General features: G+C 40.6%; 1 protein-coding gene across 1 annotated transcript; it reads left to right on the forward strand.

Annotated features, from left to right (window-relative positions):
• On the forward strand, positions 1-25735 carry SLC5A1 (solute carrier family 5 member 1). Its single transcript, XM_065738927.1, has 15 exons — positions 1-826; positions 3059-3130; positions 8824-8928; positions 11232-11291; positions 11648-11752; positions 15543-15648; positions 15869-15949; positions 16985-17205; positions 18208-18343; positions 18809-18916; positions 19899-20049; positions 20656-20824; positions 21796-22011; positions 22272-22374; positions 23648-25735. The coding sequence occupies exons 1-15, from the start codon at positions 740-742 to the stop codon at positions 23866-23868; spliced, it is 1941 nt and encodes a 646-aa protein (XP_065594999.1). The 5' UTR covers positions 1-739; the 3' UTR covers positions 23869-25735.
• The last annotated feature ends 1157 nt before the right edge of the window (positions 25736-26892 follow it).

Below are 26892 nucleotides of genomic sequence, written 5' to 3' on the forward strand. Positions count from 1 at the left end.
AGGAACAAATAAATGGGAGAGCAGACCCAAGCACTGATGTACTTTGAACTTACCTGAATGTTAAGCTGATTAGCCACAATTGAGAGAGCACAAAACTCCAATCTGAACACCCTGAAATTCAGCACAGGTAGCTCCTGGATCTAAATCCTGTATTTCACATGCATCTTCACCTGTATCCATCTTTACCTGTGAGAGATAAACAGGGCTTCAAATTGTTTCCTTCCCCGAAGTACAGGGCTGCTTCTCCATTGTGTAATCCCGCTGAGCTGAAAGATGACGCAGTGTCCCAGCTCCTGGACCCCGGGTTTTCCCCAAGTGTCAGGTCACTCCTCCTCACAGGTAATTGTTTATCACCATCATCTAAAAGAACTGCATCTTCCATGACTAGATTTACAGGTACAACCACTTAAAAAAAAAAAAAGGTATTCACAGTGAGGTAAATATGCAGGTTTATTGCAGCCAAGCCACTCCTTTCAGTGCTCATTCCTTCTTAGACATCTGCTCACCCATGTTAAAACCCTGAGCACCTTTGGCAAGGGGAGTGAGCTCTGAGATCCGCAGCACCTGTAGCAGGGGAACAGTACTGGGGAAGGAAGTGCTGTCAGAGGAAAAGCAGCAGCTTCAACTTGTGTCCCATGCACGACAAGTGAATCTTGATGACAGCAGTTTATCATTAACCTGAGCACTGCAAGAAGCATAAAAGGAGAGAAAGAAGAAGAAAGCCAGAGAGGCATCCAGGATGGAGTCCAACATAAGGATCAACAATGCTGCGGACATCTCTGTTATTGTCATCTATTTTGTGGTAGTCCTGGCAGTGGGACTATGGGTATGTTGGGCTTTATTTTCCTTTATGTCCTCTTGTCTGTCTGTCTGTCTTTCTATCTATCTATCTATCTATCTATCTATCTATCTATCTATCTATCTATCTATCTATCTATTTTGGTGCTTGATGAACAGGTAGTTTATAGCATCCTAGGAAAATGGCTCAGTAAATGAAAATGCATAATTATTAAAGACCTTAGTGCCTAACTGAGGTAGTGAGTAAGTGGGGAAAATGTGGGTATTTACTGAAGAGGGGAAGATGAGCTGGGGAGACCACTGCTTAGGTGGAGAAGGTGGAATAATGGGGTTTGTGTGGGGAAGGATCCAGCTGTGAGAGGTCAGGTCAGCAAAGCCCGAGCTGTGTCTGGTCGCTGGTAGAAAGCAGGCTAGAGGCTGTGAGAATTGGCTGTGTGAGGTACCCTTCGGAAACAGAGAAGTGAGAGTTGAAGGGAAATAGTGGAGGTGGAGTCAGTGTGTGAGGAGGGCAATATAGGCTAGTGTCAGTGTAAAATTGCTGCTGTGACTGTGACAGACTAAGAGCGGCCGACTGCTCTCAGCAGAGAAGTGAGATGGGCCAGGATTGTAGCTGTCATTTGAATGCAGCATTGCTGTGACTTTTCTTTTTGCCAGCCAGAGGCACCTTGGCTATAGGGAGCAGTGCTGCTGAAACTATGAGGAAGGGACAATTTCAGACGTGGAAAGAGATGGCTTTGACTTTTTGCTTGTGATCTAAGCAGAACTGTACCTCCTGCCCCCAGGAGGCAGGCGAGGCAGAATATGCTGAGCACTGCAGGGGAAAACTCAGTGCCTAATCCTAAAACAAAGGACAGTGCTTTCACAGCTAATGGGAAAAGGCAGATAGTATCCTATTGGTGATGAACTGTTTGGAAGTGATGAGCTAATACCGTGAGTTACAAAGCTGTAAACCCTGGAATGTCACTGAATTTCCAAGCTGCTATTCTGAGGCTTGTCTTTCCTCGGGGCAAATGCTCCTGGTCACCTGAACACCTGACTATTAACAAGAGAGAGAAAGCCTTGTCCTTCTGTAATCCTGTGCTTGCCAGGAGCATCTCAGCGGTCCATTTCATAGAATAGAGAATCTGCTGCAGGAAAACCCCATCCCTTCCTAGCAGCCTTGGCAGAGTTTTGAAGAGCACAAAAAATTGGAGGAGAACACAACATGATCACGACCCAGTCTTTATCTTTTTGTCGTGGCAGTAGATTGAAAAATGTAGCAACAGAGCTGAAGAACTCCGTGTACCTGAACACCTTGCTGTCTTGTGGGAAGAAACCGTACCTTTGCTATGGGAGTCTTAAGTATTTCTGTGGTCGAAGGTCTGTGTCAGAAAAGGGCTGATCAGATAATGTATTCTGTGTAATTCTGGAACCATTTGTCTCTAGCAACAGTGTGTTCTTTCAATAAAGCAAATGCTTAATTGAGTTGCTGTGTGTAGCAGAATGGAAATGAATTACATATCCCCTTTTTTTCTGCATCAGAATAGAAGATCTGGCTTATTTGTTTCAAGTCTTCTTCCTGTATTTGCCCATTCAAAGTCCATCTGTGGAGAAAATGAGAAATCAGTATTTGGATCAAGGTCATTAACAAAAGTGGAGGAAGCTTCCCTTTAAAGCCCATCCTTTATTAAATACAAACTGAGTGTACGAAAAGGAAATTTTAGCCAACTTCTTTGTTTGAACTTCAGAGGAAAATGAGTGCACTGCTGAAACCACAGCAAGAAAATTGATTTTTGTAGATATCTGCTTGAGCTGGATAATGCTGAAGAGAAAAGCTGCATACCTTTTGCTCTGTGAACTTACAACTTAAAACTCAGTCCTTTTTAGTGCCTCAAATCAAAGACATTACTCCCCTGATGAAGTGTGTTCATGTGAGTTATTATTTGTACACTGAACTTGTAGCTGAGCGATCAATCGTTCCGTTACATTTAATGTTATTCTAATGCTCTGGTTTTAGTGTAACAAAAGATGAAGCCATGAAGCTTGAATGGTTAACACAGACCTAGATACAGGTCATCTAGTTCAATTCTCCTGCAGTGAACAGGGTTATCTACAGTTTAGTGTTATTTTCTTCATCATAAGTTAGTTCTTTCTAGCTACTTTATTATTTTTTTACCCTCCCCTGTTTTAGCGGTTTGTTTTTAGTCAGTATATAGCTTGCCTATTATGCTTAAAATACAGTTTAATCATTCTTCCTTTTTCTTTTTTTTCCCCCCTCCAGGCTATGTACTCAACCAACCGAGGGACAGTGGGTGGATTCTTTCTGGCTGGACGGAGCATGGTTTGGTGGCCGGTCAGTGTTATGTGTGTATAAAACTTATGTATGCTTGTGTATGTGCCCCCACTGCCGTATGCTTAATCCTTAAATATACCTACAACGGTGTCGAGACTGTAATGGCTATGTCAGGCAGACGTTACCTCCTTATCTTCAAACTCTTTCTCTAACTGTACTTCAAAACCCACCTGATGGACAGGATAAAGTGTTGGGAAGTTGTGCTGAACTCTGAGTTGTGTGACCAGCTTGATTGAATTTAGATACACTGATGGCGTCTAGGTGGATAAACCCAGTGCTTTGTATTTTGATTCTCTTAATTCTTTTTAATGTTTTGAACTTAGTACTCTCACTCGAGAGGTTATTACGGAGATTAATCTACTGATTTTTTGGAATTGCTCTAGTGTCTCCAAATTTTGTAATCAAGTTCTGGTCACGACAAGGAGAAAATCCTGGAAAGATTATGATAAATTGTTGTGAAAATATAGTTTTAAGTTTATTTAATGATTATCTGTGACTTACATTGTTTGCCTTTGGTGCTGTTTTCTGTTCAGAGGTGGAGAAAAGCTGTTATAGACACAAAACAACACATTTGCAGCCATCCAGCAGGCCTCTGGCAGAAATGCTATTAGAAGTGATTGTCTGTTTCTTCTGGATCATACAGTACCTGTTTAGGATGACATCCTGGACAAGTAGAAAATTTAGAAATATCTTCATTTTCAGTGTCACTAATATACATTCTTCCAAGTGCTTGAACAGAAGTCATCAATGTTCCTGATTTTGTGTTGTTTCAAAAAAGCTTTTTGCACTTCATAAGCCTTTTGATTCAAGATTCCATCCACACGGATTTGGTTACAGGAGCCAGGGGGAGAAAGAGAGTACGTTTGTTCTCTAAACATTTAAATTACTTTTTTTTTTTTAAGTAGGTTATACAAAGACCTACTGTCCAATCAGTCTTCTTCACTTCAGGGAGTCCTTGTCTGGCTTTAGAAGGAATTGGAGCTGCCATTTTAATGATATGAAAAGAATGAAGTCTAATGACAGTAAAAGATGTATTCATTTGGTAGAGTAGGTCTGAGAAAATTCAAGTTCCATTGGAAGCTCAGGGAAAGAGAAGTTTCCCTTCTCTCTTTTCCAAGTTTCTATGAGTTAAATCCCATAATTCTAGGGGGAAAAATGAACTTGCTTGACTGACAGTTTAATCAGTGGGCTGGTTTCAACCCTGTACAATTCTGCCTACTTGTCAATAGTGAAGGTTAATACTTTTTTGAGCAGGCATAAATGAAAATGGAAGGGGTAAAGCAGAAAAGACCAACCACAAAAACTTTCTCTGTGGCTACGGAGGCACAGAGAACTCCTGATGATTCCTCTAAGACCCAAGGGCAGTTAACAAACATTGGATTCTCTAGCAACACAAAACCAACAGATTCAGCTCTCTTACTTGAGCAGAAAGGCAAAATAGATGACCCCGTGGTGCAGAAGTTGCTGCTGGGATCATCTTTCTTTCCTGCCCAGTCTGTGCAACCTCAGCATGGATGAAGTGCTGTTCATCAGTGCAGACTTAAGATCACCCCTTCAGTCCTTCTCTTCTCCGTTTCATGGATCATTTCTCGATGCTTCTCTGGATGTGCTCCAACTGTCTCTCTCCTCTACTGAGGACTCCACATCCAGACACAATACTTTCCCTTACTGTGATTAGATTTCTCAATGTATAAAGTAAGAGCAAGATATTTATCCTGGACTAAATCTGTCCAGCTTTGGCTTTGATTGTTCAATCCAACGAAGACATGAAGGTTGCTTGGTATTTTACATGACTAAGCTCATAGCTTGTCTTTTCTGGCTGTTTTGTTGAGGTCAGTTCTGTGTTATTTTGCTGAAATCACTGTCTTTGATGCTGTGGAGGAGTCAACTCAGTAGCTCCCATAGTCATTTAGGGATCAAGATACATAATTATGTTCTCAATGATTGCCAGAAATTTAAATCTGTGATGAGTTAATTGTGTGGTAGGAAATGCTGCTCCCCTTATGCAGTCAATTTAGAGAAAATGAGAGAAGAATCTTCAAGAAGCTGGTTTTGCTCTCTTATACTTTGAGGGAAATGTCTTTAGGAAAGATATGTATGACTCTTCAAATATTCATAACCAGCTGTGCTTTATTCCGGAGAGTCAGAGAAGCTCAGAGAAATTCACAGCTTTGTAACACTGGGCATTTCAAACTAAACTTATAACTTCTTTTGTTAGAATACTTTCTACCTTTATAAGAAAATGAGCATCTGTTACTAAGAACAGCCAGCCTCAGTACTAGCCAGCCTGTCAGGGTTAACAGATCTTCAGACACAATGAAAATCAACAACAAGGAAACCTCAATTTTGAGCTTTTCTACTTTGAATTCTATTCTCCAGGTCCCATAGTTTCACAGACAGCTGTCTGCACAAAATTGGGTGTTACCTTCATTGCCTCAGCTCCTGAGGCACAAATGTTAACAGGGCAAAGATGGTGGGCACCTGATGTTCAAATATGGCTGGAAAGATTTACTGCATAGATAGTAAGTGGGAAGCATTTCAGAGTCAAGGACATAATGTACTTCAAACAAATGTCACTCAGCCTATTTGCTGTATTTGAAGCGCTGATCGCTGTGAGCAAGGTAAGAACTAAAGGGAAAAAATACAGTTTTTTTCTTCAGATCTGCATGCCTTCTTTTCAAAGCTGACAGAACTGATCAGTGGCACAGTTTCTCTTATCTCGGCATTCAGTTAAGTTTTACATACTCTCATGATTTTCTCCACTTGATGAATCTGACATTGCTGTGAGGAGCTGTAGGAAACACTCTGGTACATGCAGGATCTGTACTTTCCTTCCTTCCAGGCTCTGGGCAGCCTGCTCTAGTGGTTGGCGACCCTGCCCACGGCAGAGGGGTTGAAACGAGATGATCTTTGAGATCCTTTTCAACCCTATGATTTCCTAGATGAAGTAGAATAAGAAACTAGCTTATTTCATCAAGTTCCATAAAAAAATAGTGTGAAACCAACTGTTTTCAGAGTAAAAATCATGATAAAATATTAAAAGCAAAGCTCCAGTAGAGCAGGAAAAGTGAAGATCTCTACAGAATCTGTCAGAATGTTTCAGCCAGCCCGGAGGTGTTGTCTGCATCTCAGAGGACAAAGGTGGAAAGGTATCAGATGAGTCTGCATGAGCTGCTCCCACAGCTGTCATGTTCATTAAAAACAGAGACACCTTCCCTGACGTATATTGTGTCTCCAATCCCTCTGTCAGTTTCTCAGTGTTCTTTAATTTGGCAATAATGCAATGCAGAGAACTTGAAGAATAATCAAGAGAGCAGAATAAAACCTGACACTTCTTTCTTTCAGTCTCAGAGCCTTGTAAAAGTCACAGTAGTATTTTAGCATACTGATTTTTCCAAAGTGACTAAAGGTGATCCCATAAAACTCCAGTAGGAAAAAACCTTTCCTACAGGACATAGTCACAGCTGTATGTTAAAAGAGAAGTATGGAAACTGCTGGAGAGTAGTTCTCAAGCATAGGAATAATTTGTCCAGAGAAGAGGGATTTGAGAAGCACTTTCTGTGGGTGACTCAGAGAAATAACGTCGCGCTGCTGGAAGGAGCTTCTCTGTTGTCATAGGAAAGGCATGCTCAGGGTTGAGGAAAAATGTTGATCCTGAACTAATGCTTTCAAACAGGAAAGCAGACATTAGGAATGTATGATATGTACTAGCAGATCCTGAGAGGGGGAAAGGAAAGGCATAAACCAAGAAGTATACACCCTATCTTGGCAGTAGTCACTGATTTGCAAAGAGTATTGTGTATATGGTTTGGAACAGCAAGTGCCAGGATGTCAGTGCATCCTAAAGTTAATGAAAAGTGCAAAGTGAATCAGTTAATGAATAACATGGAAAAAACATAATGATCATCATCTGCCTGCAGTGTGATAGTACTTTTCCTGAACAGACTACTCTTGTTAAAACCTGACCCCTTAAAAGATTTAAAAGGAGTTAATGTTCCACGTTCCAGGTTAGCTCAGATTTTTGCCCTCTTTCCCTCCTAACAGCTTTTGTTCCTTTCAATCAACTTTCCTCTTTACTTTTCCTCCTCTATCTGGTGTAAAAATCAATTCACTAACACGTCCCTGAGAATGGCTAACAATTCCACGTTTTCTTCCCTGTCACCCCCCAGCTTCAGCCCTTCCTCTGACTTACGGCCGTGCACACAGAGGAACTCAAATATAAATCTCTGCTATCTTGCTGGCACTGAGCAGAGGAAAGAGGCAGGTCAGACACGGGCACCTGTGCCACCTCGGTGTGCTCTGTGGTCACTCCAGCAAAGGCAGAAGCACCATGTGGTCAGCTTGCTGTCTCTGTCACCCACATCACAAAGAAGTACTTTTAGACACTTAACCTCTTTTTGAGAATTTAGGCATTTAAAGCTGGCTCTGTGGTGTGGGAGCAGCATGAATGTTTACCTGGAGTCTTTTCAGAAACGGTGTTCTTCCACGCGTAGGTACCGCAGTACGAATCACACAGTTCCAGCCCTCAGCAGCTCCTGCTCTAAGTACTGAGCACAGCTGCCTTCTTCCTCCCTCCATGGAGTGCTGTCATGGAAGGCTGAAAATTTCTTTTTCCCTCTGGTGTCAGCAGCTCAGTATGCACAAGCATATTGGGATGGAGCTGGGAACGTGTTACCAGTCATTGCACACTGTGTCCTGTGTTTGTAGGCACTGGGACAAACCCCACGGTAGCATTCCCTTCTGAGAGTTCTTCATTAGCTGCTTTTATTACTTAGATCTGCTTGCAGCACGTTTCAGACTTCTGGAACAGGAGAGGAAATGCATTAAATAAAATCAGGGATTATATGGTTAATCTTTTCTGGTGAGTGCAATTTCTGATAACCTAAAGTAAAGTTTAATTATCCATCTGCAGGGAAAACACCAGACAGCAGTTACTAATGACTGGTATTTACTGTATTGGTTTCTTGTCAGTTATGATTGAGAAAACACTGTTGTTGTCATCAAGTGGTTAAAAGAAAGTTTTTTCTATTACAAGTAATGTCTCTGACTTATTTGCTAATGCCTGATGCAGGACTTGTCATTCCTGATGAAATACATTTAATGTGACAAACTGGTTACGTTTCTGTAGGGCACAATGGACTTCTAGAAATCTGTGAAAAAAAAAAAAAAGAGAGAGAGAGAGACCAGAACAAAGTGAAATTTGGGACAGAAATTCCCTGTCATAACAGAATAGCTTGTCTGCACAAGGACTGGAGGATAATGGGGGATGCCACTGTAGAAAGGAAGAAAAAAAAAACAAAGGTTGGGAAAGAAACAGGGTAAGGATGAGTTTCATTAATGGCATATAAAAAATGAAAGAGGATAAGCTATTATTTGTGATGTCAGAATTGCAAGAACAGTGTGTGTGCTGTTCCTGGCTATGGCATAGCTCTATAGAGTAAAGCTGGAAGAAGGTTTATGCAGCATTGTATTCATACTTCATGTTCTAGATATGACAGCTAAAGTTTCAGATTTGATGGGGGACGGAGAAAAACAGAAAGATAGAGTCTTGAATGGAGTCAAGGTCGTCAATCATTCTCAACATCACCACCTGATGCTAGACAGGCCTGAGTTCAAAATGCCAAATGAACATCATTTTTTCAAGCTGTCATGAACTGGGCTGAAGAATCATGTCTTGTTCTTTCTGTTCCCAGATTGGTGCTTCACTCTTTGCCAGTAACATTGGCAGTGGCCATTTTGTGGGCATAGCAGGAACAGCAGCAGCTGGAGGAATTGCCATCGGAGGGTACGAATGGAATGTAAGTGGTGTGCATTTGAGTGAATGTATTTGTGACAACAGAATTACCTGCACAGGTCAATTGAGATAACATTATCTAATAATTTTATGCTGTCAAATTTGTACTCGGCAATTCTTGTTTGTGTACGGGTCTACAAATGCCAGTGTTGTCTACTAGTTATCTTCCTTGGTCCCTGTCCAAGTAACTGGGAGACGATGGCCCTTTCCTATTGAATGAACCTTTTTGAAAATGTCTGAACCAGAGATCAATGGATTCTCCTCTTTTTATATTGTTTGATTACACTTAATTATTTATGGAGAGCACTCTCGGGCTGTAGGATGTCTGGAAGAGTTAGTTTTTTAATCCACTGTATTTTTTACAGCAGTTTGCTGTTTGGAAGTTGTTGAAAAGGCTTTGGTTTCTTCACAGGCTACAGGAAATTTGGGACAACCTTCACAACCATCTACATACTACATATCTTTTCCCTTTTAGTTTCTCCTTCCTCTGACAGTATGTGTTCTGCTTATGGCTGCCATGTAGAACAGAAATATCCAAGCTGACTTAAAATGAACTGCTTGGGGTATCAGCAGTGGTATAAACTGTGACAGCACCAAGATTCACGCCAGCTATTAAATGCATTTCCTTGAATTCTCAGATACTGTGGGTGTGGATGACAATGACCTTATGATGCTTGATTCACCTTTGTGGAAGGGATTATGCCAAAACACAAAAGAATTAATGAGCATTACATAGATTTCCTAGCATTTAATTATGTGCAGTGAAATAAACATATTGCAATGAGGAACTGTTTTTTTTTTTCTTTTTTCTTTTTTTCTCCTTAACAAGTAAATGGTTGCTGCAAATATTCAGGTACCTATATGATATAAATATTTAAGGAGAACGATAATGCTAAAATGAATGATGAGACAGTCAATCTGTTGTCTTTGTTAACATTAGGGCCATAAGCAACTTTATTCTTCCTCTCTTTGCATAAAAATGGAGTGAAAGAGAACAGAACAAACATTACTTGAAGTTTCGTGGCATTCAAAGCTCTAGGACACATAACCTTCTTCAAATATACTCATGTCTAACTCTTCGTCTCTCAGGAGATTCTCCATGGGCCAATATAAGTATACAGAGTACAACAATTGTAGTTTAGGAAGAAGCACTGATGCATGCATGTGTTTGGAGAGTTACACTACATAGTTTGTTAAATAGTTAGGACAGAGAGAGACTCTTGACTATGTAATTTGATTCATCTCTTGAAAGAAAAATTGTTTGACTGCAATAGTGCTTGTGTATCAGTATGATTCCTGTGAAATTACTTCTGAATTACATCAGTATGATAGCAGATGCTGAACTCTTCTTTCTTGTCCATTTCTCCTCTTTGATCTAAAGGCAAAACTCAGAAGGTAATGCTATTGGAAAAAAAAAGCAACCTTTTGAGTGGACAGAAAAAATGTAGAATTTTCAGCAGAATTTTGTTCTCTTATTTGTCTATTTAATTATGTATAACTCTGTTGGGGAGAATTTACTAACCATTCAAGTCAGAAAACTGTCACCAAAATACAGTAAGATCTATACTTCAAAAAATGCACATGGTAATTCAAAATGCATTGTGCAATGATAATGTAGAAATAGAAAATACTTTACTAAATGCTGGTGGTACATATCTATGGTATGTGGGATCACTGGAATACAATGTGCCTTGTAAAACATGCGGACATCTCACAGAAACTCAGTGCAGAAAGAAGCTGAAGAGATATAAAAAATGCTTTTCTACCCCATAACTAGAATTGCTGGTATCACAAGATACCACTGCAGCACACTTGATTCTGAGAGGGAAGGTAGGCTGACTCAATGTACCTGGGATGAAGCAGCTGGCAAATAGCTCTCAGGTATTAGATTTAATTAAACCTTCTTTAATATTTCCCAGAAATCGTGGACTTGTGGGCTGATTACATTTTATCAGCATGCTCTGGGGACAGCTGGGATGACCTAGCATTGCTAGTAGGGGGGCATTTTGATGTTAACAGGCAAACCTATGAGCAGAAATCAGCCATTTTTCTACAAGATGTATTGGCACGTGTGCTTCTTATGGAAACTTAGCATGAAATTCATGTTCCACAACGTGTGACAAATCTCTGAGCCAGGATTTCATTCCCAGATTTTCAACCATAAGACAAAGGGTAGAGCAGCACCCCGAAGTAACTAGGTTTGAGTGGTCTCAGTGGTCTCTATCTGCTGTTTGGTCTGATAAATGGTCTTAGGGAGTGCTGTCTAGAGAGAGGAGGCTAATTCAGCTGATCTTGTCTTGACTGCAGGCTCTGATATTTGTGGTTGTTCTAGGATGGCTGTTTGTACCCATCTACATCAAAGCTGGGGTAAGTGAAAACAGTGTTATGTTTTCCTGTGCTGTTTGTTTTAATCTTCCTCTCTCTTCTTGTTTGTGGATCAGGTTTGGAGTGTTGCAAAGCCATTATGAATGGCACAGGAGATCTGATCATGTTAGAACTTGTCTTTATTATCTGTACGTATATTCTTGATTTCTGAGACCTGAGATCTATTTAGTCCTCTGCTCTTCTCCTTTGATTCCTGGAGCTGCTGTTCTGTGCAACTGCATTTACAGCTCCCCTCCCTTTGTCTTCCACTCCTACAGTACCTAAGTAGCAAAAAGCTTCCTCTAACTTGCTTTGTATCCGTGCCCTGTGGTATGAGACCTTATCTACCCACCCCACAGGTGGTGACAATGCCAGAGTATCTGAGGAAGCGTTTCGGTGGGAAACGGATTCAGGTCTACCTGTCAGTCCTTTCACTGATCCTGTACATTTTCACCAAGATCTCAGTAAGTATAACTTCTACAATAATTTTCCAATCCAAAGTTGATTTAAACAAAAGAATCTCCCATTTACAGTGTTATTCATACAATGGACTCAATTGTTTCTGATTTGAGTCTAATTGAACTCAGGGGTATAAAGAATCTCTTTGCCATGGTTTGGGCACAGCATCCCACATCAGCCCTCTGTCATTCTAAGGAGAATGAGCAATTCTTTCTGCAAAAGAGTGCTGTTGGGTTTCCAAGGAACAGGATTTTTTTGCCTCAAGACTTCATATTTATACTTCACTCTGGTGAACGTGCTGTCAGCAATCACGTAGCTGAGGGAAAAGAGCAAAAAAGCGATGAAAAAAATGAGAATGATAGAAACTAGAGAACAAGAGAGTGGGAAAATGCAAAGGAAATGGTAACAGCTGAGGTAAAAGAAGAAGAGAGATTCTTTTAATGGGTAAGTGGTTGCTATAAAGTTTAAGTTGCTATAAAGTTAATGTTTATTAAGCATGTGGTTGCCCTTCTGTGAAGTAGTGAAGAGAGCTGGTATTTTCCATATGTCTTGAAACTACTAAGATTTTGAAGAAGTCCACAGTTCAGGTATACCTCAATCTGTTGTTTTTCAGAAGTTGCCATGGCAGATTACTCTTTGCCCTCTGCATGGGAGCTAAGTGATAATAGTGCAATTTAAGCTAAAAGATTGGCCTTTTGCTCTCATTCTCACATCTTCACGATAACTGATCCTTGCAGAGGTTATAAATTAAACAGGTTGGTATTATGAGGCTGGCCCCAAAGCTGGATTTCTGTATAGTTCAAAAGGATCAGTTAAATTTACTGTTGTTGTACTTAACTACCATAATCAGAAATCTCAGGTATGTTGCACATGACACAGTTCTGGCAGTTTGAGTTGCTGAGAAACGTTTCCAATCAGATGACTCAGTCCTATTCTGCAACACGTTTGCAATAAGCCCATTAAGGAGTTACGTAGGTTCTGAATTTGCAGTCTTTTATTCCCAGCCTCTATCATGCCAAGAGTTTAGTCATGAGATTTCATCCTGTTTCACTAAGGGTGTCTTAACTCCACAGAAGTCACGTTCTCCATTTAAACTTCCCATGGGGTCACGAGGCTGAAGCACATTCTTGTGCACTTGTGGGAGCAAAGCAATAGTGAAGAGATCCATACAGCAGTGAATTAGCGGGGCCCCATGCTGCTATCCCAGCTTCTGATGAATCTAGTTATTCCAGATGTATGTGGTGAATTGCCACAGAACAGGGTTTATGTGCTACGCAGGGGAAAATCTGGTGTACAATTGCTCTAACCACTTCCCCATCTGCCCAAAACAACTCTGACACTGTCAATCCCATGTACAAATGTGGCTCTGATTTCTGTAGTATACAAATATTTTCTGCATTGTTGCATTATGTGACTATATTCAGTAGAGCAGGATGTGCTGAGGTCTAATCTACTTGCTGTATTTGCAAAAAGAATACTGTTTTTGGAGGTTTCAGGTACTGCCAGAGGAAGTAAAGGGAGGTTTTTCTGTACCATGATATGCAAAACCAGGTCCAAACTGTCTTCGAATGAACCAGCTCTGGGAGCACGAAGGGAAGAGCTGTTCCACCCTGGACCACCGCTGGCTTTGTGCTATGTAGAGACAGATGTGCTGTGCAGAGCTAGCACAGGTCTCTCTTCACAAAGACACATCTCCAGACGTAGCCATGTGCTGTCAGCCTGTGCCCTATCCAACCTGCAGATTTGCATTTTACTTCCTCGTCTGCTGCTTTTCCAAACACTCCTTTGTTGTCACCGGGGCTTAGTGAGATTTGGTGCAGAAGGATGTCTTTCTGCCCTGCCCTTGACAACACCTAACAGTTTAATTGCCACTTATCCCTCTAGAAGAAGTGGCATGCTTTCAGGTAGTTACTTCATGTGCTGTTTCCGTACTTTGCTATGATATTATCTAATGTCCTTAGTAATGTTATAATCAGGATACTTTCCAACGAATAATAAAATACGTCAGGTCACACAGTGCCTGGCTTTCTCTCTCTGGCATGCTGCCCACTGCTGTGTGATGTCTGGCTTCCCTTTGCATGTATCTGTACCTGGTCATTACAGTTTCTGTCTTTTCCTGAACATTTTCGGTGTCTTTTTATTGTTCCTTTGCTTTGTGAAACTGCTTGTCAGGCAAGGCTATGCTGCAAGGTATTGATCCTTGAGATCAGGACACTCGTGATCATTCAGCCCAAATGGTTTTCAGCTGGCTGCACAAGCATTTCACGTGTACATGCTTCCCAAACGTGGAGTGCTGTGAGTCCAAAGCCCCTGGCAGCTCTCAAGGTCTTGCTTTATAACCGTGTTGCTGATATTGGTTATGGTGCCAAAGAATATGGTCTAGAGACGATAAGACAAAAGGGAAATAAGATCTGAAGGAACCATAAATAGGTTTATGAGAAATTGAGGTGTAGGTTTACCAACATAAGGAAAGGTAGATAAATTCATCTTAGAACTGCACAGTGTAGAATAAACTGTAGAGCACTGGGGGTTCATTAACGATGGAGCTGGATCCACTAAGGATATCTGAAGGTTCCAAGTTAGTTATAATGCATTCTGCCAACTGTTCCTGCAGGATCTGTGCATGGCTTCAGAGAAAGAGCATGTAATGGGAAGATTTACCCTATTCAGAGATGAGATAAGAGTTAAATAGTGTCAATAAAAGACTTTGTGGAGAAATAAGGAAATATTGGAGAGAAATAATCTTAATGGGAGGGAGGAGCAGTGAAGCTGCAAGGTGACAGCAATTCAAAGCTGCTGACATGTTACTCAGGACACTAAATAATTAACTGTATGCTTCTCTGTTAGGGTCATTTTAGGACCATTAATATTTAAAGCTATGTAGGCTAAACTAAAGCCAAGGACAATAAAAGACTCTCCTGAGCCTGCTAGGGCTTGTGGTGCAAAGTGAGGCTGCGACCTCCTTTACTATGCCCTTGTATGGGGAGCACGGGATGCAGAAAGAAGGCATGCAGGTGGGATTGGGTGTGAATCCTTCACTTGGATGCTCAGCAGGAGACAAACTTCTAAGGAAAGGACGACTAATGGCAATGCATTAGAAGTGCATTGGGGTAGATCAGTCTTACTGTAAACTTAGATAAATAACCTTGATGCAAAGTATCTCTAATTAAGGAAATCATTTAATGTGATTAAAATCCCAGTAAGAAATAGATTGTTCTTCTGAAACCTGCTCATTTTTTACCCCCAAAACAGCTCCTTTTTTGCACAAGAGCTAGAGGTCTCTTGTGCTAGTCAATGACATGTCAATTATTCTGACAGGATCTTTACATTTGTGATAAATGGCTTGCTTTCAGTTCCCATTGTCCTGAACTAGTGAGACTAGCTATAGCACACATATGTAAGCAGTGAAGGAAAAGGGAGAGACTTACTGGCATTAAAGAAAGAACCATGTCATACCTTGGAGGCTGGACACAGTCTGGACACAGCAATGAGTTTTCAGTAAAGCTTTGTTGAAGTCCCTCGGTGGGGAAGCACACAGTAGTGAGTAGTGTCTGTCTCTAGATGAAGTGAGCCATTGCTAAACACTTGGAAATCCTTTGAGAAATGTTACAGTTCTTACCCTGAAAGAACCACAGTTCTGAGAGGAACAGCTTCTATTTTCATTTTGCACTTTTTTTGGTGCAGTACCACATTTTGCAGCGGGGGTTGCGTATCTGAGTACTCTAATCATGAATGTGCTGTGTGCCATCACTAAGAACCTACACCCTGCCTAAAATGTCATCTCATCTCTTCCAGGCAGACATATTCTCCGGGGCTGTGTTTATACAGCTGGCCATAGGGCTGAATCTGTACGTGGCCATTATTATCCTGCTTGCTATTACTGCTCTTTACACCATCACAGGTGAGTTTGCAGGGCAGAGTGATAAAGTAATGAAATTAGAGAAGCCAGAAAAAAGAAAACAGGGGAGGTGGATAAGATGGGAAAAATAAGAACATGGAAGGGGTGTTTTTGAAAGAGGGAGGTAGAAAAATGAAAGAATAGAAGAGGAAAAAAACGAAAAAAGATTTTCACTGATGCATGTGCAGAGGGGCAAACGTATTTGTTTTCTCTTTGTTGGTAGGTGGCCTTGCAGCTGTGATTTACACAGATACCCTGCAGACATTTATCATGGTTTTGGGATCTTTTATTCTCATGGGATTTGGTAAGTAAATTACAGAGCAGACGGAAATTGATCCTGCAGTGTGGAAACCCATTCTCCTAACTAGCAAATTTCAGTTCATATGCCTGCTCATCAGGGACTGATGGAGACCTGTTGCCAGGCAATTTGGTCATTGAGACCACTCCATCCCAAAGAACAGGTGAATGCATAAGTTACTGTACAAATCCCACGAGAGAATGGGACTTGTGATGGGTAATGAGGTAAAAGTAGGCTTGCTGATGCTGGTGATTCTCTTCAGAAATTCAGAGAGTAACTTTGTTTTTAGGAGATGATAATTTCATGGATATTCAGATGATAATGCTTGATATTTTGGATTCAAAATGAAGAACTGTTGGCCACATTGCATGATTTTTCTGTTTCTACCTGCACACTTGTGTTAAAACAGCCCCGGAATTTTAATGTTTTAAGTAAGCATTGTAGGGGATGTGTGGATCTCGTTATATTGCCACTTGAGGGAGAGATATGATTTGCATGTCTCTGGATAGAACAATGTGTGTGTCCAGAAGTCCATATGCACTTTAAAACAGAAAGCATACTGTGAAACAGAACTAATAGAAATGGATCATAAGAGAGAAAGATGGCGTGATAAGATTATGCCAAACTTCAGTTCTTTCCATTTCTAGCTACTCAGTCTTTAGATTTCCTCTAGAGAGGTCTTTGACTGAACTTAGATTAATCCACCACTGTTACAACAGGTAAGATCCTGCTTTTGGTTTTCCTTGGGTTAACAGAGTGTGGAAAGAATTTTCTTGGAATGTGTGCATGCGAGATGTTGAGACTGTGGAGCTTAAATCAATCTTTGAGAGATGCATAGAAACCTGTAGACAGAGGTCACTTTGATGCCTTAATTATGTGAATACATCCGTAACACTGGATACTGTTTTCTGAAAGTGCTGACACATACTCAGTAGGGTTTTGTCCATCCCTGTTACAGTGCTTTTCTCCTCATATTCTCTGGCTGTATTTGAGATGTCAGTGTTTCATCCTTTACCTCTACCTTTGCTTTCTATTTTTCAGCGTTTAAAGAGGTAGGAGGATACGATGCATTCATGGAGAAGTATATGGCTTCAGTTCCATCCAATATCACCTACAGAAATAGTACAATTGATCCAAGCTGCTATATGCCTCGGGAGGATTCTTTCCACATCTTCCGAGATGCTGTCACTGGAGATATGCCATGGCCAGGGCTTACCTTTGGTTTGAGCATCATTGCTCTGTGGTACTGGTGCACAGATCAGGTAATGTGGAAGCAGTGTGCCTTGAATGCTGAACACAAAACTCTGCAGTCTTCTAGTATGATCTAAGAGTGATATTTGTTTCTGGTTTTTTTCTTCCTCCACAGTATGGTATTCAAACCAGGTCACAGAAATGGCAGCTATTTCAAGAGTAGTCAGAGACTTTCCAACTGCTGGTTTCTAAACTCCTTCTTTATTTTAAATGGCTCCATTTTGGTGCCAAGGGACCATTTGTGTGCAAGAAAATGTGTTCTTTTAGTTCTTCTTTTAGTTCTTTTTGTTCAAACTGCCCAGCAGATATGGTGTATAATTCCTTCCAGATGTTTTTTTTTAATGTGTGATTGTGCATAAGAACAAGGAGAGAGGTTGTAATGTGAACATTTACTGAAGAAGCCTTGTATCAAGCGCTCTTAGTTGGGCTGTGATGATTCCCCTCTCAGTGATCCTAGTTTGTTTCCTATCTGTGTGGCTTCCACCTTTGCATGCAGAGTTTGGGGAGGATTTTCTTTATACATTTGATCTTTCAGTCTGGAGACTCTCACCATTTTCTTCCTCCTCCTCCCTAAGAGCTACCATCCAGCTTCCCAGAGATCACACTGATGTGAAAGTAGGAAAGTGACTCCTGCAACTGTGACGTACATAGTGTCCAACCTGCAGAGTGACCTCTCTGCTTTCTGAACTGAGGAAGATAATTTTTCACAATATATAAAGCAAATCTAAAAAAAAAAAAGTAATTATTTTCTTCCTTTTTTTTTCTCTTTGGCTTGCTTTATAAATATCTTTTGAGAAAGTAAGAGTGTTAGCTCTTTAGCTCTATTTTCCTTTACTTATTTTAAATGTTGTTTCGTGTAGCTTTTATGTTTTCCTAGCGATGGACATTGTTCATAGGCTCTTTCACCATCACACAAGTTAAGGAGTACCTTGTATCTGGAATGTGGCTTGGTGTGTTCATGGAAATGATATTGATTCATTGAGCCATGCGTGCTTGTGGTGTCTCATTGACAGGTTATTGTCCAAAGATGTCTCTCTGGCAAGAACATGTCCCACGTGAAGGCTGGATGTGTGCTGTGTGGATACCTGAAGCTCTTGCCCATGTTTATCATAGTGATGCCTGGAATGATCAGCCGGATTTTGTATACAGGTATCCACATATTTTTACAGGGATGCAAATTCCCTCTTGCTGACAGACCTGCTCTGGCAATCTATCTCAATTTCCTATTCTCTGCCCTAAATACCTGTTAGACTGTCACTGTACAATTGTTCAGGCACATATGTGTGCAAATATTGACTACACTGAAAGAATCCACAGGCAGAGAAGAGATGTTTAGGTTGGAGGAAAAGTGTGTTCCGCTGTTTTTTGACTTGGTTTTCTTGTGTTACTGAGTTCTGGTCTGACAAATTCTGTTTGGTTTTTTTTTTGATCTGCAGCACTTTTTAGAGAGGAAAGGGATGATAGAGGCTTAGAATCATCTTCCATCTGCTGTCAGACCAAGGATGATATAGAACATGTCAGTCCAGTGGTTCAGCACAGAACTGTTAATATGACCTGTGTCATATTAGCTATGTTATTATGTTAACTAACTGTGTCTCGTTCTCCTCTTCTCAGATGTGGTGGCTTGTGCTGTGCCTGAAGTCTGCCAGGAGGCCTGTGGCACTGCAGTTGGCTGCACAAATATTGCTTATCCAAAAATGGTAGTAGAGCTTATGCCAAATGGTAAGACACTATTTTTGGATGTTGTTTTAGGAAAGGTGAGGCTGCCAGACTGTAAAAATGAATTACAGGGAGAGCCCAAGTCTGAGATTTAGCTCAAAAGTTGCTAAATCTTATTGTTAGTCAAAGGGATGATCCTTACTGGCCGTGGCTGCAGGTACAGAATAGTTGCATGCGGACAGTGTCAGCTCTCATTTAGCAGATACTGAGTAATGAAGTGCTAATTGTGCTCCCTCCTTTGCCAGCATTTTCTATAAGGCTCTGTCAGGATGTCTGAGTTGGAGGTGTACACCTTCAGTACTTACTCTAAACCCATTGAGGTGGGAAAAGTCATTACCCTGTACGTACACTGTCCCATATAACGCCTGTTCAGTGAGAGAATAAGGCACTGATCTGTACAGAAGTATAGATAAAAGGAAGAAAACTTCTGCAGAAAACAAGAGCTGATTCAGAAAGCTAGAAAAAACAGATTATGTTATTATGCAAACCATGGTACTTCCTTGATCCCTTTATAATTCCCCATTGTATCATAAGTGTTGTAGATAGTCTTATTAAAATAACTATTGTACTTCCCCATACTATGTTGCTGCTTGGAAAAGTGGTTTTACCCTGATTTTTAATCAGTAAATGAAACTTGTGACATCTGAGTTGCAAATACACCGCAGGCAACTGAGCGCTGCACTGAATTCAAGAGATGTTTTTGTATTGCTTAGTAGTTTTGTCTCAGCATCTAATCAAAAGCGTTCACAAAGGAAGTACCCACGTTCTAAAAGCTTGAGCATTGTCCCATCACTGCTGTAAATAGCTTTTCCAAAGCTCAGCAGCAGTCACTGCTTGCATTGTGAGAGCAGCAGGCGGGCATCAGCACATCACTGTGCCAGACAGACAAAGCTGGCGGGCTGCACGGGGTCTGCATGGACGCTGTACTGACACGCCTCACTGAATGCCCATCCCAGTTCATGTATAGAGTGTCTTTGTTTTTCAGGTCTACGGGGTCTGATGTTGTCAGTCATGTTGGCATCCCTTATGAGCTCCTTAACTTCCATTTTTAACAGTGCTAGTACACTGTTCACTATGGACATTTACACCAAAATTAGAAAGCATCCATCAGAGAAAGAGCTTATGTTAGCTGGAAGGTAAGGCAGAAATGTAGTGTGCCTGAGACGTGTTACAGACAGACACCTCCAAAGAAGAGCCCGAGTGAAGGCTTGTATTCAGGCAGTGCAGCAGTGGCCTCCTGTGGCCACACAGTCCCGTGTGTGCTTTCCCTTCTGGATATTTTCTTCTTGGATATCTTCTGGATATATCTTCTTGGATATTTTTAATAATTTCCAGACCTTATTTCCAATGTAATAGACAGTGGCTAATCTAATCTTCAACACGTGCTTCCTACTGCTGTTCAAAGGGAACTATTTAAAAATACCTTTGTAGGCTTTATGCTGCACGATACTCCACATCAGTGAACCAGTTCTTCAAGCTGATTTGCTACTGATTCATCTCTAGACATAACACAGGAAAAAAAGTTATCTTCTGTGTTTTAATTGTATGATGAGCTGTATGATGACAGGTGTTTGACAGACAACACCCAACTGGAATTACTTTTGTTTGTTCAATGGTAACTGGCCATTTCATTGATTTTGCTGGTTGAAATACAAAATAGACATTTGAATTATTGATTAATTGCTGTTTCTGATAGACGCTTCTAAGCAGGTGGCTAATTGAATATCTGGTTATGTTTACAGGGCATTCATGGTGCTTTTAATTGGCGTCAGCATTGCCTGGGTTCCTGTGGTGCAGTCAGCTCAAAGTGGGCAGCTCTTTGATTACATTCAGTCTGTTACTAGCTTCCTGGGACCTCCCATTGCTGCTGTCTTCCTGCTTGGCATCTTCTGCAAGCGAGTAAATGAGCAGGCAAGTACAGATTAGGAAATAATTAAGCTGCATGTTGCTTGAGTAATTTTTTTCTAACCAAACACATCACCTTTCATCTTTGTCTTGAATGCTGTACACTCGTTAACAAACTTTTCGGTAAATACGCTGTTGTTTCATCCATCATTTCCCATCACTTTTTGGATCCATCCTAGGGATTGCCAATTTTTATTTTTAGAACAGTGAATTGAGAAATGTTTAAGTAACTTGGAAGGGATGAGGTCTGGATTATGCTTTGATGGGACCACGTGCTGGTCACGTTATCTGGGGTCTCAGACATTCTGAAGGCTCAGTATTCAGGAATTCAGTTTCTTTCCTGTAGTACCAAGAATAATGATATTTGCTGATGGTTAGGGTTTGCTCCTGTGTATGTCAAAACAAGGCTTCTTTACACACAAAGAGATGTTCCATTTCCTATCCTATAGCTACAATCCACAAATGGATTGAGTCTTTGTGCCTTTCATGGAAATCTGTGACTGATCTGTGATTGTGGCTGGAATTTTGCCTGAGTTAGAATTTAATATAACCCTCATGTGTTTGTGGACACAGCACTCTTCGAAGCTGGATTAGTAGTACAGATAAGCATCAAAGCTGTTGGGAACTGGAGCTTTGCATTAGATATTGTAATTGTTTATATGATTTTCAGTATTTCTTGTTCCAGAAACTTTCTTATTGTAGCTAGAAATTGAACTATTGTATTCTACTTCAAAACCTTCTGACTTTGACTACTGAAAAATTAAAACTGTTTTTTGTTTTTAACCATCAGAACTAGAATATTTTTAAATTGAGATTTCTAGGTTTGTGTTACAGTCATTAGTTACTGCCTTCACAAAGTCATGAAATGGCTGAAATTGCCAAAGTCAACATGATATGTAAACATATGCCTGTTTCCTCCAGCAGCTCTTCAGGAGTTACAGCTTGCTCGTGTTGGTAACTCCTGTCTCTGTCTGCAGGGTGCCTTCTGGGGCCTGATGTTTGGGCTGCTGGCTGGGCTCGGCAGAATGATATCAGAGTTTGCCTACGGAACTGGGAGCTGCGTGGCCCCTTCCAACTGCCCATTCATCATCTGTGGGATTCACTACCTTTACTTTGCAATTATTCTTTTTGGGATTTCTGCCATCGTTATCCTGGCAGTCTCCTTCATGACTAAGCCGATTCCTGATGTACATGTGAGTATTACTGCACTTCTGCTCCTGAAGAAATGAAGTTTACCGTTACTTTTAAATACTGTTACTTGGTATATTGTCACATTTCTTCTATATCATATAGTCCATGTAAGAAAGCAAAGGAGATAATCTTCGTTTGCCTGTCTCAGAGCTTCAGTGACCCTTAGTGATCTAACATGTCTCAACAGACATTTGGGATGCTGTCTCTTTGTACTAAAGCCCTAAAGCCCCAGCTTAGAACTTTTTTTATTCATTGATGGCAGCTTTATCGCTTGTGCTGGGCTCTGCGGAACAGCAAAGAGGAACGCATTGATCTTGATGCAGAAGATGAGGAGAAGAAACCTGATGAAAAAGATACGGAATCAGGTAACTGCTGAATAACTTCTGTTGTAGTATCTGAGATGCTACCAATACGTTTGAGAATCTCTATTCCATTCCTGAACAGACAATAGCATGCATGGTATTCAAAGAACAGTACGCCCCTGCCCCACCCCAGCAACAAAACTCCAACCCAGATTTGAAGGGCTAGTAAGGTGCTTTCTACCAATCCATGAATCCTAGTGTTGAATGGAAGAGATGGGAGAAATTCTTGTTCACTAGGTAGCTAGGTGCTAGTTCTAGGATTAAAAAATGGAGATGCTTTAGGTTAGCAGTGGTGTGCATTGGCAGAACTGCATGTAACTGTGGCACTTGCAATGACACAAGGAGAATTCACTTTAAAATAGAGTGCAGTAGCCAGGACGTGGTGCAGGACAAAATGAAAGCATTCAGAGAAGGGCAACAAAACTGGTGAGTGGTCTGGAGCACAAGTCTTATGAGGAGCAGCTGGGGGAGCTGGGATTGTTTAGTCTGGAGAAGAGGAGGCTCAGAGGAGACCTTATTGCACTCTACCACTTCCTGAAGGGGGGTTGTGGTGAGGAGGGGGTGGGCCTCTTCTCCCTGATAAATAACGATAGGACGAGAGGGAATGGCCACAAGTTGCGCCGGGTAAGACTTAGATTAGACCTGAGGAAGCATTTATTTTCTGAAAGAGTGGTCAGGCACTGGGATGGCCTGCCTAGGGAGGTGGGTGAGGCACCATCCCTAGCGCTGTTCAAGAAGCGTTTAGATGAGGTGCTGAGGGATTTGATTTAGTGGTTTAGTGGGTAGGGATGGTGATAGGAGGATGGTTGGACTAGATGATCTTGTAGGTCCTTTCCAACCTAATGTACCTATGAACCTATGAACACCTGCTTCCTTTGCTGGGCTTCTCATTCTGCTGCCAAGTTCCTTTTCATAAATATGTTAAAATTAATTATTTGGTTTTTAATTAAAAGTGTAGAAAGTAGGGAAAAAATGAGATAACAAGTTGAGTTTTTCAGCATGACCCGCTTCTCACATATCAGATCGAGTCTCCATGCTGTAAAAGGCCTTCTTGCAGTATTTAGAAAATTACACTTTTTTCCAGGTGAACTGTGAAAACACAGTATTAACTTCATTCCTGTACAGTATTGTACTGTATTTAAAAGCTTCCATGCAACTAAGACCATAAATCAGAGGTGCTATATTCAATATAAGGAAGGAGCTCAGTCATGGAGAACTTCTAGTACACACAGCAGTCCATGCTTACATTTCATGACCAGAACACTATCCCTTCCAGTTTCAGAGGAAAGTGAAGAGCCAGGATGCCTAAAGAAAGCCTACAATTGGTTCTGTGGCTTAGACCAACAAAAAGGACCCAAGTTGAGCAAGGAGGAAGAGGAAGCACTGAAGAAGAAACTGACTGACACATCAGAAGTGCCACTTTGGAGAAACGTTGTGAATATCAATGGCATCATCCTACTGACTGTGGCTGTATTTTGCCATGCCTTTTTTGCATAAGCCTCTGATTGCGGTTCTGAAATTGTACTGTATTGTCAAGCAGAAACAATGAGCTGTAACCATACACAGTTAGATTCATTTAGTATTTTCATGCTCTAAGTTTGTAAAAATCAGGGTACTTTACTCACTGCTTTTGTGATCATAATTTCAATAGTCTTAAAGATCAAGACTACTGGGAATTCAAGAAAGAGAATTTCCAATTAGAAATTGAATCAGTCCAGGATTAATAGAGGTTCAGAATTTCCATCCAATATTCTTTCTTCTCATGATACATTTCATATTTCAGGTGCAGAACAAGACTGCACAAACCATTGGCACATTTCATGAGCCATTTATCAGGGTTTGTGAATGATCTTTTGAGGCCGGTGATATGATTTAAATTTTTAACCCTTTCTCTTCTGATCATTCAGGTTTTTTCTCCTTTGCCTATGATAATTCGAATACTAAAAAAAACCCAAAACAACAGCAAAGAACTGAGGGGTCATATTGTGGGCCCAACAGAAAAATCACTTTTGTTCTCTCAAAGCACAGTAGTGAAGGACTTTTGTATATATCAAAGTGTTTCATACCACATCTAACTTTATATTATCACTTTTTTCCACTTTCATTTTCAGTGATATTTTTCATCATCTTGTGTTTCTCAGTAATGAGCGGAACACAAACCATCTGAACTCGTTGCCTTTTGAAACTGATCAAAACAGGATTCAATTATCCTATTAGGTGTTCTGCTTGTAATAGATCCTCTGTTTGAGGTTGACTCCAAAAGGTCCCCCTCTTGTATATTTTGATATGTATCTATACTTGAATGTGAAGCTTTTTATACAAAATACATGTATTATATATACATACAATACATTATATATATGCACATATATATTATATATTAGAATATATGTATGTGTGTGGATATATATATTTATTTATTTATTACTGATTGATTCCCATCTTGGTATGTCAAAGTTAATCTCTACCCACAGTTGTTAGGACCTCTTTATCCTGGAGATGGTGTTAATGTTTTGCTTCTTTCTATGAACTGTGCTACAAAACAATCCGTGAACATCGTTAAAAGTCCGCAGCATTGGAGTGCTGGTTTTGCATTTTTCTTTTCAGAACATTTGAGGGCTTTGTACTACTTCTCTGAAAGACTGTAAATCTTCCTTCTGGAGACTTCATTGAGAAATACAATTCATGCAGTATGGAATTTCAGTATGACAGTGTGAGTTCGTGAAGGAGAACAGCCACAGCTGTGGGATATCAGCTAAGTCAGTCTGACTGTCTCTTCATGCTAAGTTTGAGCCCCGCTGGAGATGCTGGAGAAGATGGATGTAACTCTTCAAGTCAAAAAGCAATAAATCTTGTAATCTATGGGTAATTCAGCCTATTGGGGAATAAAATATAAAAAGAAGACATCAGCTGCAGTAGTCAAGCTACAGCACAATTCCTTGTTACTGTTGCACACGCATCATGGCATGCTGTGTTGTCTCGAAGCATTTCAGTGCGGTGTGTGTTCCCACAGCATTCTGCATTAGGACTGCCCTGTGCTAGGTGCACCTCAATAGGAAGCTGCTGTCACCTCTGTATGTGCCACACGTTGCTGCCAGATCCTCCAGCTTTAGTCCTTCTCAATTCATCATCTTCTGACAGTATCTTCATTTTACATCTACACCAAAGTGTTCTGCTGTTCCTCATTATAAACCCTGCAGTAGACTGAAAAGGTTTGCACGGGCCAGATTAAATATATAAATATCAGTGCAGACTTTTTCTTGTAGTTAATACAATGAGAGAGTATTTAAAGACCATGGAATGAATTGTATTTAACGGACTTTGAAGTCATTTATGTATTAAAGTATTTGTATGTTTTGAAGCATTTGGTGTCCACAAAATGATGAGACTTCTGAAGAACATAATGGAAAACAGAGAAACTGAATTTGGTGTCTAGATTTTGGTTCTGCATAAAAGTAATAGATGACAAACAAGTAAGAAAGCCTCAAGCAAAGGCTGCCCAGATTCCTCATTGTCATTTTTGTTACAGAGGGAAAATACAGTGAAATTACACAACCACTTGGATAAAGGCAAATAACACCAGTGATTTCCTGGTAGCCCAGTCAGCCTTTAGATGACCTCCTCATTAATCAGTCACTGTCACTGTATCTTCGTTCCCAGGGTTAAAGGATTTTGAAAAAATTAACTCTGAGTTTGACAGAGGCATTCATTGTACATCCTCAACAAGGCGCTTTTGTTCAGGTCTGGGAGCTGCCTGTTGTGGGGACCACGGTTCAGATGTTTCCCTGAAGTCTGACTCCTGTTTGGAGCACTCTGGTTTCGTAGAATTTCACACGACCACACAGTTTTACCATGGACAGCTTTAGATTAATAAGTTAATAATTAATAAATTAATATATGTTGCCTGGGTTTGTTAGGTGTTGCATTCAAGGGCAACATCATGACTGGAAGGACAAAAGTGGATTTTCTTCATTTTTTAGTGGTACAGTTGTTGCTGTGAGGCACACTCAGAAAATCCTGAAGGTACTTACGCTGCCCTGGGCAGGGATGTGAATACCAACTGCATTCTTTTTCCCATGTTTGACTGGAAATGTAGAAATCCTTCTATCACACATCTCTCCCTTTGCTATTTCTGGCTAATAGTATGGTGTACATGCATCACGTGCAGCATTAACACAGACCTGTTTTAGATGACCCTGGAACATCCTGGCTTATCCTGGCAGGTGAGATGTAGGGTTAAACTTACTTCAGACACTTAAAGCTCAATATACAGAATTATTTTAGATTGACTATACAAATTAAGATACATTACAATTAAAAATTCACCTATTAGCACCATAAGCCAATTGTTTTCATTTCTCTGTATCACTCAGGATACAAATTCAAGCAACTCACAAACGTTAACTACTTTTGTTATAAGAATGCTCTACTTAGACCTTAGAATTTGGTTTGATTCCAGTTTTGTTATGACAGAAGCTCAGACACTGGTGTGGAACAGTTACAGGGGGAGCGTAGGTCTGT

Source organism: Cyrtonyx montezumae, unplaced genomic scaffold (genome assembly GCF_038088225.1).
Source record: "Cyrtonyx montezumae isolate F1298 unplaced genomic scaffold, pur_monq_1.0 scaffold_23, whole genome shotgun sequence".
Lineage (NCBI taxonomy): Eukaryota > Metazoa > Chordata > Aves > Galliformes > Odontophoridae > Cyrtonyx > Cyrtonyx montezumae.